General features: G+C 34.5%; 1 protein-coding gene across 1 annotated transcript; it reads right to left on the reverse strand.

Annotated features, from left to right (window-relative positions):
• Window positions 1-1180: 1180 nt before the first annotated feature.
• Window positions 1181-2057, reverse strand: LOC107063007 (uncharacterized). Its single transcript, XM_015314381.1, has 4 exons — window positions 2028-2057; window positions 1580-1821; window positions 1293-1499; window positions 1181-1213 (listed from the first exon to the last, which is right to left on the reverse strand). Exons 2-4 carry the CDS (start codon window positions 1787-1789, stop codon window positions 1181-1183), a joined length of 450 nt encoding a protein of 149 aa, XP_015169867.1. The 5' UTR covers window positions 1790-1821; window positions 2028-2057.
• Between the last annotated feature and the right edge of the window lie 12729 nt (window positions 2058-14786).

Genomic DNA, 14786 nt, shown 5'->3' on the forward strand with positions numbered 1-14786 from the left:
AAATTTACCCCCAAAAAAAGCAATAGTTCTGCTAAAAATATGACAGCAGTTTCACTCGGATTTGACCAAAAAATAAGAGATACTTCAAGTACTAAGGAGCGAGTATTTTACGTTAATTCAACTACCATAATGCAACTTTGTTCCAATTTAATTCTTGATCGTTTTGAGCGAGAGAGAGTCCTCTCTAAAGAAAAAAGAGAGAGTACCCAGACTCCTCTTCAATACAGCTAATGCACCCTTCTAACTAAGAGAATAATTTCCTTTCCTTCAATACCACACCCATCGTTTATCAAAACATCAATGTACTTAGCATATGAACCAAACCTTTACGAACCCCAAAAATGAACAAACACTAAACAATAATAAAGAACAACATAAAAGGAAAACTGACCAAGAGATTAGGAACAATGACATTGACATGATAAATATGAAAAAATAGGGAAAAAATAGGGCAAAATCTAACGAGAAATCATGTCACAATCAAGGATAACATGGAAAAGTTAGACCCGTAGACGAAACTGAAAATTCATTGATGATAACTTCATCTCCCTAAGCTCTACACTAGCAAGCACGAATTTATAAAAACTGCTCAAATTCCCTTATAGTCAAAGTTTTAGGAAGAAGAGTGGGATACCAATTTCTACAACAAAAACTAATAGCTATTTGCAAACCCACAGAAAACTTATCTCTTATAGACCTAGGATATAACTACTATTTAGTAAAGAAGACAATTACAGTAAAGCTTTACATCGAGGACTATGGTTTATAGGAAGCCAATTCTAACAGTAAGGAGATGAGGGTCAAAATTTGTAGCTTCTAGAGCATCTTTAACGTACTCTGCCATCTGGCCAGATTACCCCTCCAAAAACTTGAAAAACAAACCAATTTTTATTCCGAGTAAAAAAATCCATATAAACACATACATATCCTAAAACAAATACATATAAACACATATAGATCCTAAAACAAATAATCCAAAGAACTCCAATCATTTGGAAAACATAAAAAAAGAGGGGAAAAAGGGTGAGACCACTAATGAGACATCACATGAGATTCCAATCCACAGGGGGAAATGTATGGGTGAGGGAACCAAAAGATCAAGTATTATGAGGCCAAAAGATTGAAAAAATGAACAGTCATTCAAAGAGTGTGGCTCCACATAACAATGCACAAGTAAAGTTCAAAAAGTACCTACAACTAGTAAATTCAAAGCCTGGAGAACCACAAAGTAAAATACCAGTGAGATGTGCTAACAACAAATGGTATTAAGTGAAGCTAAAAGCTCAAATTACCTTCATCTTATCTTCTTTATAGTGATGAACAAAATCAGTCCAATCATTAGAATCCACGTTTGCCGGACGATTAGCAAGTATCTCTTCCTTACGTTTGTTAGGATAAAAGTGGTCACATCTTAACTTATATTTATAGGCCCTCCATCTATCGCGTAAAGAATACATCACCCATTTAATTCCAACAGCATAATCAAACTCGAAATTCTCCTTCAAATATTTTATATTCATAAATTCAGTATCTAATGAAAAAATACATTAATTGAACTTGAATGAATGCATCTAATTACCTCAATAAGCTGCCACTGAAGGCGTGTTTTTGCCTCTGGCATCCTATCCCATCTCTCAACTGATATGAGACAAAATACTGACTTTTGAGAAAGTTTGCCAAGAAATTTCACAAGTAAGTTTGAACCATTATCACTTCCTTGTCCATCTCCGTTGAGTTCCACCATGATTTTTTGATTTTTTTTCAAATTCCAAACTCGATCTGGTTGCATCTTTTGAGTTGTAACTTCTCCAGTCGAAGTATCTATTATTGTAACAAACGAACAACATTAAACAGAAGAAATACTAATAAAACTTATGAAGTTTGAAGAAGAAGCTGGAAACAGGAACTCTTGTATAGATCGATCACCTAATTTGGCAAAACAAATGTTAGTTTGATTGTCAATAAATAAATAATAACAGAAAATGATAGAGAATAAGAAACGACTCCAACATGAAATTATTTCTAACCTTTAATCTTGACAACTAAGGGCTCCTCTTTTTCTTATGTGTTGGCTTCATTAGAGCTTGAAGAAGAATTTAAGTTGTTACCACTAAGTGTAGGAGTTATTGTGTTCTCATTTTCATGTTGGTCATCTTGTTGATCTCCATTAACTTGTTGCTGCAAATCTTGAATGCTTATATTATCAGCTTGTTGTCCTCGTAAGCTTGCTAACAGTTCTTGTGCTGACTTGTTGCGTTTTTGCTTCATATGGAACTTATCCTGTAGAGATTACTTTAAAGAAATATAAATCATATAAGTTACTTACAACCTCCTCAACCCAACTATTTTGTACACATACCAGTAAAAAGCTTTCTCGTGATTCACAAGACGATGCAATTCATTAAAATGTAAATTTTCATTTTCAGTCACTAGCAAGCAAGACAGGCAAACATCCATACAATAGATTATGCAAAATATCTAACAAGTAGATAAACAAACTAAAGATGCAAAACACACAATTAATTAAAACAAACCAAGTAACATAGACTATTAGTTGTAATTCTTCAATTTCATAATAGGGGAATTAAACTAATCTCGCATTCTATCACCATCGCAATCGCTGTCGCTATCATCATCATCATCTTTATCATTGTCACCATCATCATCTTCTTCATCACTATCACCATCATCATTGATAGAATCACCTTGTTCTTGTTCATCCTGATCAACTCAAACTAAAGGTAAGTCTTCAATATCTTCCAAATGTTGCTCACAAAAAGGTATGTCCTCCATTGGTGGCTCCTCTAAATCTACAAAATCCACATCTCCCATATCATATATGTCTCTCGGCTTCATATGACAAACACAACACCAATCTTCATCAATTAGATCATCAACATAGTATACCATTCTAGCATCAGTTGCAAGTATAAATGGTTAATATGTTTCTTTTACACCTCTGTGTATCAAACGGGAAAAGTTTACACTTGTAATTCCAAATTGATCTATCTTGATTCCCTTGTTAAGTGTAGTGTCTACCCATAGACATTTGAATAATACAACCTTTAACTTGCCGTAATAATTTAACTCTATGATGTCAACCAGTTTACCATAGTACATATCATCACTTAACAGTTCAATAGATTCTCTCCCACTTGAAAATCTTTTGGTAACAACAGACATAACAACACCACTATTTTGTGTTTTCAATCCTTGCTACTTCCACATAACTTAAATTCATGAATGTTATATTCTTTGAATCTCCTCACAACATTATTTGGCCCATTTGCAAGCACTTCGATTTCTGATGTAATCTCCACATCATTCTGACTTGCAACCTTTGTTATAAAATATGTTAGGACAGCAATATAAAATTGTAAGATTTTGAGTTTTAATGGGAGTGAAATGTTTGGAATCTTACATATTCCTTAAACCACTCGTGAAAATGTTTGTGTACATATTCTTCCACAAGTTTTGAGGAGTTTCTTTTTCCACGATACATCCTAGTGACCTCAATTCTAAACTTCCTGAATGTATTTATAAATCATATATTAAGGTATAAAATATATTAGATTAAGAAAATGAATAATATGTAAGATCTTATAACTTACTCTCGAAATGCATAAACTATTTCACAATTAGCTAACACATCGGTGATCTTGTATGATTTCCACAGAAGATATGGATAGAGTCTTAATAGCCCCAATGGGCTTGCCTGATGCAGGAAACAAATTTGACAAGATAGTAGATTTGCTACTAGCATTAATTTCATTGGCATCATCATTACGCCTTGGTCGATTAAACCTTGTTTCAATATTAGTATCTTCAAAATATTGAGAACATTTAGTAAGGTTTTCCTCTGTAAGGCATCCTTCAGCTATACAACCTTCTACAGCGGAATTATTATGAACATAAGATTTAAAATGACCCATTCTCCTAACAAAAGATGAAACAAATCGTAAGATTACTTTAAAAAATACATATATCAACTTACTAAGCAAATAATATACCTTTCAACAGGGTACATCCAATGACCTTGTACAGGACCCACAAGAATTGCTTCCTCTCCAATATGAATGACCAGGTGAAACATAATAGTGAAAAATGATGGAGGAAAAATTGCTTCCATATTAGCAGGATTTAACCAAATTCGTTGTTGGAGATTCTCTACATGCTTAACATCCAAAACCTTGCTTGATATTTCTCTAAAGTATTTACATAACTTAATCAACACTGAAGTAACTTCTTTAGGAAGAGCTCTTCTACAAGCAATTGGCAAAAGATGCTCCATCAAAATATGGGAATCATGACTCTTTAAATTAGAGATCTTGCGTTTCTTAACATCAACGCATCTAGAAATATTTGATGCATAATTATCTGGAAACACCACATTATTTAAAACTTTTAGAAAGATATCTTTCTTATCTTTCTTCATGTTAAAGCATGATGGAGGAAACTTGGAAGAATTAGGATATGGATGAAGCTTTTCTCTAATTCCCATCACTTGCAAGTCTTTACGAGCTTGCAAATTGTCTTTTGATTTTTTTTTTTTGTCACCAAGTATAGTATACAATACATTATCACAAACATTCTTCTCCACATGCATCAGGTCAAGGCAATGCCGAATAAGATGGTTCTTCCAATAAGGTAAAGACCAAAAGATACTTTTTTTCTTCCATTGTTTTGGGCCAACCTTACTTGTACCATCATCACAAGGCCTCTTCCGACTCTCCTCAATTTGACTTAGCAAGGTTAAACCTGATGGTGGAGTAGGCGCAGGTCTATGCTCCTCAAAACCATTAAAAGACTTTTTGTTGTATCTATATTTGTGATCATGTGGAAAAAATCGACGAGGTCCCATAAAGCAATTTTTTCTACCAAACCTTAGCCACATAGAATCTGTTTCATAATTACATGATGGACAAGCAAGTAATGTATGTGTATTCCACCCAGACAAGCTGTCAAGACCTGGAAAATCACTTATGGTCCATATCAATGCAACACGCAATTGAAACATTTCCTTAGTTGAGGAATAATAAGCATTTACACCACCCCACAACTGTTTTAACTCAGCAATTAAAGGTTGCAAGTAAATGTCAATGTTATTTCCAGGCATTTTAGGACCTGGAATTATCATCGACATGATAAGAGAAGATTGCTTCATAAAACACCATGGAGGATAATTATAAATATACAACATCACAGGCCAAATGCTTACACTGGAACTTAGATTTCCAAATGGATTGAAACCATCTATAGCTAAAGCAAGTCGCACATTATGAGTCTCCGAAGCAAAGTCTGGATAGAATGAATCAAAATGTTTCCACGCTTTGTCATCTCTTGGATGTCATAATAACCTATCTAGATTAGCTTCTGTAGCATGCCACTTCAAGAGTTCTGCTGTTTTAGAGCACATGCATAGCCTTTTCAGCCTAGGTATAAGTGAAAAGTACCGCAACACTTTTGCTGGCTTTGGTTTCTTTCTATGTTGGTCATCAATTACAACATTTGCACCAATATCATTTTCATTTGACATATACCTGGAAGTATTACAGACCTTGCATTTATCTCTACTCTCATCCTCTGATGATCCCTAATATAACATACAATGGTTCGGACATGCATCAATCTTATCGTAGCCCAAATCTAACTTCTTAATCATCTTTTTGGACTCATAAAATGATGATGGTAGTCTTGCATGGGGAAAAGCATCTTTTAAAAGATCAAGAATCATTGAAAATATTTTCTCTGTTGCACCACATAAGACCTTAATATGATAAAAACGAACAATGAATGACAACTTACTATATTTTGTACAACCAACATAAAGTTCTTGATTCCCATCCTCCAACAACTTCTTAATTTTCTCTCTCTCTTCTTGACTCCTACCTTCAAAACCTCTAGAATTATCATTATTTGGTAGATTTGATGGACCAGAATCTTGAAATTCATTATTGTCAAAGACACCAAAAATATCATTCAACATATCATTCATAGGATATTGTCTAGCCAACTCATTTTGTATTCGGGATGTTGATTCTACACTGGATTGAGCATGTTTTTCTCCATGCATATGCCAACATCTGTACTTTTTTGGAAACCCCTTATGAAGCAGATGAATAAACACTTCAGCTCTATTGCGCATAACAGAAAATCCACATATAATACAAGGACATAAATTTTTTCCATCAATAGATGCATTTGAAAAGGCAAATTCCAAAAATTGAACTACACCATCCGAGAATTCTTTCGATTTAATTGGACTCTCAATCCAACTCTTGTCAATCATGTTGGAATGAAGTTGTTTAACATACAAACAAACAAAAATACGACAGAATCTTGCAACCTATCACAAATTTACAAAAATGAGAAGCATAATTCATCTGATTAGATAAAAATTAAATAGAAACACAAAATTTCAAGCCCTTAAAAGAGTCAATCAACTGAAAAATAGATAATCTTTTATCCAAATTCAACAAAATCATATTCTAAATCTAAAAATCTACCATAATCCATATAAATACACATCACTCGCCTCATCAAAGTGTGTAAAATCAGAGAGAAAAAGTTGTGATTTATTTAAACTTTTCTCCACAAATTTGTCACCTCTCCCATTAGGGTAAAGAAAAAATTGAAATAAACAGAAAAAAAAATTAATAAGACAACCGAGGTTTGCAAAATCTGTCTACCTAGACTCGAGGTTTCTACCTGCACCCAAATAGGCGAACCAATCATTTTTGGCTGTCGCTATTTGTTTTTGGAAAAGACGAACTATTTTGAGAATTTGGGGGAAGTATTGGGATGTGTTGCTGCTACTACTTTGTTTTCCTTTTTTTGGTAAATATTAAATTATTGGAATTAATGGGGGGGAATGAAAAAAAGGAGGGAGATTATACCCGCGTGATTTTACCACGATATTTTAGCCACATTTTTTAATACGTAGGAAAAAATATATGCTAATGTTAATTTAGCCACAGTTCACACAACCGTGGCTAAATAACCGTGGGAAATAAGCGTATTTTTGGTAGTATATGCATCAGAAATTTGTAGATGAAAAGGCTTTAAAAAAAAATCGATAACGGATGAACTAAAAAGAAAAAATGGATGAAGAAGAACTACTACTTGCAATTGATGAGCTGGAAAGAGAAAAGATCTAAAATTCAAAAATGGAGTGATGGAGGTAATTGGTGATACCATGGCATGATTTTAGGCATGAAAAAAAGAAAAAAAATTATGGGGGTGATTGTTTAGGTGATGTATCCGGAAAAGTGAGAGAAATTGAGAAAAAGAGGAATTTTTGTAATTTTTTAAAAGGCTTAAGTCATCAGCGGCCCCTTAAAGTTGTCCGCATAATTCACTTAGACACCTCAACTAAGACTAGTACCTATTGAACACTTTTATCAATTCAAAAATTGTTCCTATTAGGCATTTTTTGATAATCAACAAAATATATGAAGAGTATGTGATACACTTGCGGTGACATGGCAAAACGGCTAATTAAAAAATAACATGTGGCACTGGGCCCTGAAAATTATAAAAAAGAAAAAATTTGTTTAAAATTATTTCAAACACTTTTTATATCTAATTTTTAAAAAAAGAAAAAGAAAAAAATGAAAATGTCAACTTATTCTACCCAACCCCCTTTCATCTTCATCTTCTTCCCAAAACACATTCTTTCTCAAATCACAAAACCTAATTCTTTTCAAATAACTTGAAGATTAACTTTTAAAATATATATATATATATACATTTTCATACTAAGAGTGAAGAAGAAAGAAATTTTTGTCGGCAGTTATTCATTTCTACATTGATGACAAAATGAAATTGATATCTCAAAAATTAATTCTTTCAAATTTTTGAATATCATTTTTTATAAATTTAATGGGTTTATATATGAATTTGAGTAAAAATCTTTGTTCGAAAATTGTGATAAACAAATATCGGCTAACTTTTTTTATACGTAAAAATCATTTATCTTCTTTCTTCTTCTTCATATTTGTTCCTTATTTTTATGAGATTTGAATAAATCATACGAACTTTCTTTCAAATCTGAATCTTCATAGTTGATTTTCATTTATCTTCATATTTGGAAGAAATAATATCTTTTTTTCATAAAAAAGAAAGAAAAACAATGTTGGAGCTAAAATGAAGAAAGTTTTGCAAACTAAAGTATGAAGAAGATGATAGGTAGGGAGTGGAGTCCTTTTCTTTTTTGAAAAAAGTGTAAATAAAAGAAGAAAAATGTTTTTAAGTTAATTATAATGCCAAGTGTCAATAAAAGAAGAAAAAATGTAAAAAAAATTCAAAAAGACACTATTTTGAATCTTTTCACGCGCTTCAGGGAAATGCAAAACACATTTTTTGCCATATCAACGTTTTGTGTTTAATCGGTACATGTTTGAACAATTTAAATGTTCAATAGGTACAAGTCTTAGTTGAGGTGTCTAAGTGAATTATGCAGACAACTTTAAGGGACGGTCGATGACTTAAGCCTTTTTAAAATGATAGGGAATAATAGAAAATATGGTAAAAAGGAATGTGTAGTTAAGTAAATTTTCCCAAAAAAAAGACCAATCTAGGCAAAATGGCCTTTTATTCTCTGAAAATAAGTATACAATAAGAAAAGTCAATTAGGCCCAAAATTGGCCCAAGTCCAATTGAAATAGAAATAAACAAAATACAACTAAAAAGCCAAAGAAATCATATAGACACTATCGTGACTCTCTAGAAATCTCCATAGATCTTCATCTTCAACTATGAGTGTGAGATAAACTCCGACAAGCTTGATATGTCAAGACGACAACCAAAATATGAATGTTACAAGCTCGATTTAGATTCACCCGGGAATTTTAACATCTCACAAACGCCATAGATTCAACCTTAATGAAGACTTCTTTAGCTTACAACTGAATGTCACCTGCTGTAAAATAAGATAAGATCTAGATCCCTAAAATGTTCCTTGAATTGAGCTAATGTGGTTGTTTTTACCTATTATCTCCTTGTTTTGTGCAGGTTGAACCCCAAGGGGCAATGTAACACCTCAGACCTAACAGACCTGAACAACAGAAAATTTGGTGAACCATGAAAGGGTTGACGAACCGTGAAAGGAACCACGGTCTGTCGACTTGCTCGTTGTTCACACTCAGCCAAGCGTGGTGAACCACAAAGCCCTTCATGGGACGTGGATCTCCACACGAGCCGTGTGAGGGCTCGTAGAAGTGAGGTAGAGCCACTAAGGCTCAGACCACGGAGCCCACCACGGGTCGTGGTCTCGATAACAGGTCGTGGATGGGTCCGTCGTCTTGAGCCAGCAGCCCCTAGCCCCAAGTGAAGAACCACAGTGGCCTTCACGGTCCATGAAGTGGACCGTAGAGGGGGGTGCCCAGAACTAGTAGCTCTAGCCAAGAACCACGACCCACTTGACGGGACGTGGTCCCAACGACAGACCGTCAGTGGTGCCATGGTCGGTCCTTGTCAGTTTTTAAGTAGGGTCGTTTTGGTCTGTTTCCCCTATTCATTAGACATTTAAACTACGCCATTTTATGCCTAAACTACGTCGTTTTACTCAGTTTAAGCCTAATAACCTAGCCAAAACATAACCAAAACCTTTATTCACCAAAATTCAGCAGAACTTAGAGCGAAAAAGAGGAGAAAGAGTCGACCAACCCCTCAAGAACACGTATCAGGTTTTCTTCAGTTCCTGCCCCGAAATCGAATGATTTCTCCATAGATTTCGTCACTAGGTATGTGAGATTTCACTAGTGGGTTCCTTTCATCCTCTAGGTCCCTAGAATTCAGTCAGATTCTTGATTCAATATATCTTGCTTAGACCTAGGGTTTTTGAAACCTTAGATATTGGTTGTGATTTAACCGTTATAGTATTCTTAATCAGATTATCATGTTTTCATGAAATCGTTGCTTAGTTCTTTGCATGAAACTCAGAACCCTAGTTATGTAGATTCTCTTAGTTCATGAATTACACTTGCTAGGCCAGTTAAACAGATGTACATGCTCCAATTTTGAATGTTTCATTGTCAGTACCTAAATGTTGCATTCTCAGATCTAAATGTCAGAATATTGAGTTATCCAATATTTCAATTATGTTGTGCCATACACATTTCCAGTTGGGAGTAGGCTTAACACCGAGTTGTACTAGGGTTCAACGTACCCTTATAGTCCCAGAACTACGTGCCCCTGTAGGTTTATAAGTCCCCTCTGTTGGGCATCAGATTTAGTGATAATGTCAGTCATGCCTTTATACCCCTAGCAAGGTATATTGGGTCCTCTCGATGGGGGGTCTACATCGGACTCCGCATTTAGCTCGTATGGTTTTATGTCGATTAATAGTAGCTCCCATAGTCAAACTCTAGTTGCATTTGACCAGGTTTTCAGTTATACTTCAGTATTCAGTCTCAGCATGTTAAATTCATGATTAGTACTTGGTCATTGCATTTAGCTCAGTTTCAGTTATATTTTAGTATTTATGTTTTTGTTCAGATTATGTCATTGCTCAGTTATGTTTGTTCAACTTTTATACTTTGTTCAACTATTATCTATATCATGCATGCTCAGTACATTCCAAGTACTGACACATACTCTGCGCTACATCATTTCATGATGTAGGTTCAGGTGTTCAGCATCCAGATCACGCATAGATCGGTTCCCAATTTGTATTCAGCAGCTTCAGTGGTAAGTCATCATACTTCGAGGACAATAAACATGTCTTTCATATTCAGTCTTTTATTTCAGTTTTTCAGTTTTGCTAGAGTTTGATAGGGGCATGTCCTAGCAACTCTAATCAGTAGAGGCTTTTCAGACATAGTATTAGATTCTGCTTTAGATTTGAGTGAAGGTTCAGTATCGTTGAACTCCTAGTAGTTCTATATATATATATTCATATCAGTATTAGGTATTCCCCACCTTGCAGTTATCTCTTGTTTTAGCTTCCGCATAGTATCTCTTTATTCAGTTGTTTTAGTATGCTTATGATATGCTAGCGTCAAGGTAAGCTTGGGGTCACTCGTGATCCTAGGTCCCGTGTTTACATCAAGGGGTAGCCTCGGGGTATGACAAACTAATACCAATGCAACAAAACTTGGATCTAATCAGATCTAACATCTTTTGAGCTAAGATTTCAATCCTTTGAAAACTCAAAGCTTATTTTTCCCTTGTTTCTTTCATATAATGACCCGGTTGGTCATTTTTGAAAATTTTCATAAAATTACTATTTTACCCCTCCCGATAGTTGTTCAAGTCATTTTTGGTTGGTTTGCGAAATTAGTTTTGAATTTTGAGTAAAAAATTGTGAAGTGTGGAAATTTTAGAGTTTTGGAAAACTAAAGTTGTTAACAAGTTCTTTTCGGTGTTCGAGTTTTAGAATGGAATTTCATTGATTCCATCAGTCCCGGAATGTAGAATTTGATCTAAGACAGTTGTCGGTTTCAGATTCAGAGTCTTTTCGTGGAATTTAGGGCCTAAGTTGGAAATTGTTGAGATTTTAACCTTTGGGTGGACTTTGGTCAACATTCGAGGTCTGGATGCTCGGATTGGATTTCCGACAGTTCCATTAGATTTTGGGGGATGATTTTAGGCCTAAATGAGATCTTGATTGAATTTTCATAGGTCATGAGCTTGATTTGACCTTTTTAGGCGTTATATTTGTTCATTATGATTTTTACGGGTTTCGAGTCAAGGAGACCTCAAATTCGTGTTTCAATGGTTCTATTGAGTTCGAAACGTCAAGTTTAGACAAGATACATATTTGGTTTTTGTGTGTGGGGTTCCGAATGAATTCCAACGGCCCTTTTTGAGTTTTATTAATTGTTGGTTTAAATTCGTGGTGTCCAACCCTTCGCATACGCAAAGTTGGTAACCGGTTCGCGAAGAGTAGTTGTGGGGACCCCGCATTTGCGGAGGCTCGACTGTGTTCACGGAAGGTCAGTGTGCTGGCCTCCGCATTCGCAGGAGAGCTACTGCGTTCGCGGAGGGCTGAAACTTTCTTCTCCGCGTTCAAAGGAAAAAGGGTCACATTCGAAGCCCTTAAGTGGCAGAGGATTCACATTTACGAGTAGGGGTTCGCATTCGCAGGCAAGGATCCGCATTCGCGAAGGACCCCTAATAGCATTTTAAACCAAAATTTGAGATTTCTTCCCCATTTTTCATTTTTGAGCTTTGAGGATTCGGTTGAGGCGATTTCAAGATAAAATATTTGGGTAACGATTCTTGACTCTAATTCTTTTTTTACCCATTTTTATTAGTGAATTTAAGTGATTAAAATCAGGTTTTTGGAGGATGAAATTGGGGTTTCTTCAAGAACCCAATAACTTTGATAAACTCATGATTTTGAGTTGATTTCTATTCCTTTTTCGAAATGGTTTTACCAATGGATTCCAAATGTATTGGGTAACATATTCATGTAACCATTTTTAGATTCAAATCTTATTTTTGGAATCTGGTTTTTGAGCCGATTTGACCCATTTATTCAATTTACTTGATATGGGTGTTGTTAGTTCTGGAATCTTATTCTGAATATTTGCTTGACTAGATTGTGTTGATTTGGATATCATTCGAAAGGAAAAATCTCAAGTCTTGGATTGATTTGTGATTGTTTAAGGCAACTGAACATCTAAACCTTGTTAAAACTTATAGAATCTTGTATTCTCTTCATTGTGTGTTTTGGGAGTAATTAGACTGAGGTGATGGGTTAAATTTCTCTTATTGAATTGATCTTAATTATTGAAATGAGATTAATGAAAAAAGCAATGTGTTGATAATGAAGTACTATGTATTGCCTTAAGTATTGATGTTGAATCAGTTATTGATGAAATACTTTGATAGTATTATTATGTATGTGAATTGCATGAATTGTCATCTCTTCCTTATTTTGTGAACATGCTTATTTGCATTGATAAGATGTGTGAAGATTATGTCGAGGTCAGTTTCAGCGAGTGATATTATTGTTGAGGTCAGTTTCGGTGAGTGATACTATTGTCGAGGTCAGTTCTGACGAGTGATATTATTTGTGAGGTCAGTTCCGGCTAGTGATATTATTGTCGAGGTTTGTATCGATGAGTGATATTGATTCCCCTATTTCAGTAGGTGGTATTGATGTCGATGTCTATTTCGATAAGTGGTATTGATGTCGAGGTTGCTTTTGGTGGATAATTAGATCTCGGGTGTTCCCCTAGATTCCAACTTGATGCTTGTAAATGATGAACTTGATACTTGTGATGGATGAACTTGTTACGTGTGATTGATCAACTTGATACTTATGATTATTGAACTAGAACTGTTGGATTGTGATTGTTGAGCCTTGTGGGTTGTATATTGTAAACTGTTAGGTTGGACTGATTTCTGTGCAGGTTGTAGTTGTGGTGATTCGGTTGGGATGGAAAGAGTACTCGTATTCCAAGCTAGTTTTATCTTGTGTTTATTGGGTTACTTGTTGAGTACCATGTTGGTTGGAACTCACTCCTTGCTTTTACACTTGTGTAGGTTCCGAACCTGTCTCTGATACCATTTGTTACGATCTAAAATGGACGTGATGACACTCGTATTATCCACCAAGACAAGTCAGCCTATAATCCAACAATACGATAGAAATGCAAAAATAAACTAACAATACATAAGTGAGGAAAACTTAGTCATTCTCAAATACCCCAAAATTTGGTTGTCACGTGTGCAAACTACTAATGTAATTCAAAATTGGGGTTTCAACCCCATTTCACCATTTTTGAACTAAAAGCATAAATTCTCCCTCAAACTTGTACCGAAAAGTTAGTTACACACAAACTATTATAACGACCTATTATACACCTTTACTATTTAAAAGTTGAATTTAAAACCACTTGAGACGCGTAAAACTACTCTCACAGTATGTGGTGTATTATACTAACTACTACGTCAACGTCACATTAGAAATTATAATTTTTATATTCTTTCCTTTATTAATTAACTTTTCTTTTATTAACTCTATTTTACACTAATTAATCTCTAATTAATTATTAAAATTCTCTAATAATTATATCTTCTTCCTCACTAAATTCTACCCACTTTATCTTTAAAATCACCGAAAAAAATCATTCATTTGAATTTATATCACAATTCTCTTCATCTTCTCCGGTGAAGAGCAACCAACTCATCACCACCAAAAACCCACCTCCACAATGCCATCCCCTCTTCTTTTTTGAACAACTAACCCATCTTCGATGAAGAACAACTACCAAACAACTTACTAAACCACCACAAAAAACCCACCTATAACCCCAAATCAGTCATCGCCAAACACCAAACCAAACCCCTTTCCCTTACTCTTTTCTGATTTTTTTTCTTTTGATTTCTGATGTGAGGCTAAAATACATATTTTAAATCATTATTTGCCTCACATCTAGTATTTATATTTGTCCCTTTTTAGCCTAAATTTTATGAATTGTGCTAAATAGTATATTTTATTTGTAGAATTAAATTGGTAGAAAAATGAAGAAGTTTGGAGCTAAAACGAATTAAAAATGGAAGGTTGAAGAAGAAAATCAAGCAGAAAGCTTAACGAATTAAATTTAATATAATATTGTATACATATGAAAGTGCAATAAAGAGAAACTAAATTGAAATTGGCATATATGCCACGTGTCACAAAGGGAACGTATCAAGCATCAAGGCGGCAGACGAAGAAGTGTTTCAAACGAAATCCGATTCCGTTTGGTTTTGTATTCCCAATTTGTTTTGGACTCAATTATTTTATTCAGGGTTTTCTACATCTATAAATAGTTCATAATAATAATTATTAA

This window comes from Solanum tuberosum, unplaced genomic scaffold (assembly GCF_000226075.1).
Source record: "Solanum tuberosum cultivar DM 1-3 516 R44 unplaced genomic scaffold, SolTub_3.0 scf00291, whole genome shotgun sequence".
NCBI lineage: Eukaryota > Viridiplantae > Streptophyta > Magnoliopsida > Solanales > Solanaceae > Solanum > Solanum tuberosum.

Coding starts and splice junctions, on each gene's coding strand:
- LOC107063007 (XM_015314381.1), bottom strand. CDS start 1,789: ATGCAACCAGATCGAGTTTGGAATTTGAAAAAAAATCAAAAAATCATG. Junction 1,500..1,579: donor TTCAGTGGCAGCTTATTGAG/GTAATTAGATGC, acceptor AAATATTTGAAG/GAGAATTTCGAGTTTGATTA. Junction 1,214..1,292: donor ATAAAGAAGATAAGATGAAG/GTAATTTGAGCT, acceptor GTGGTTCTCCAG/GCTTTGAATTTACTAGTTGT.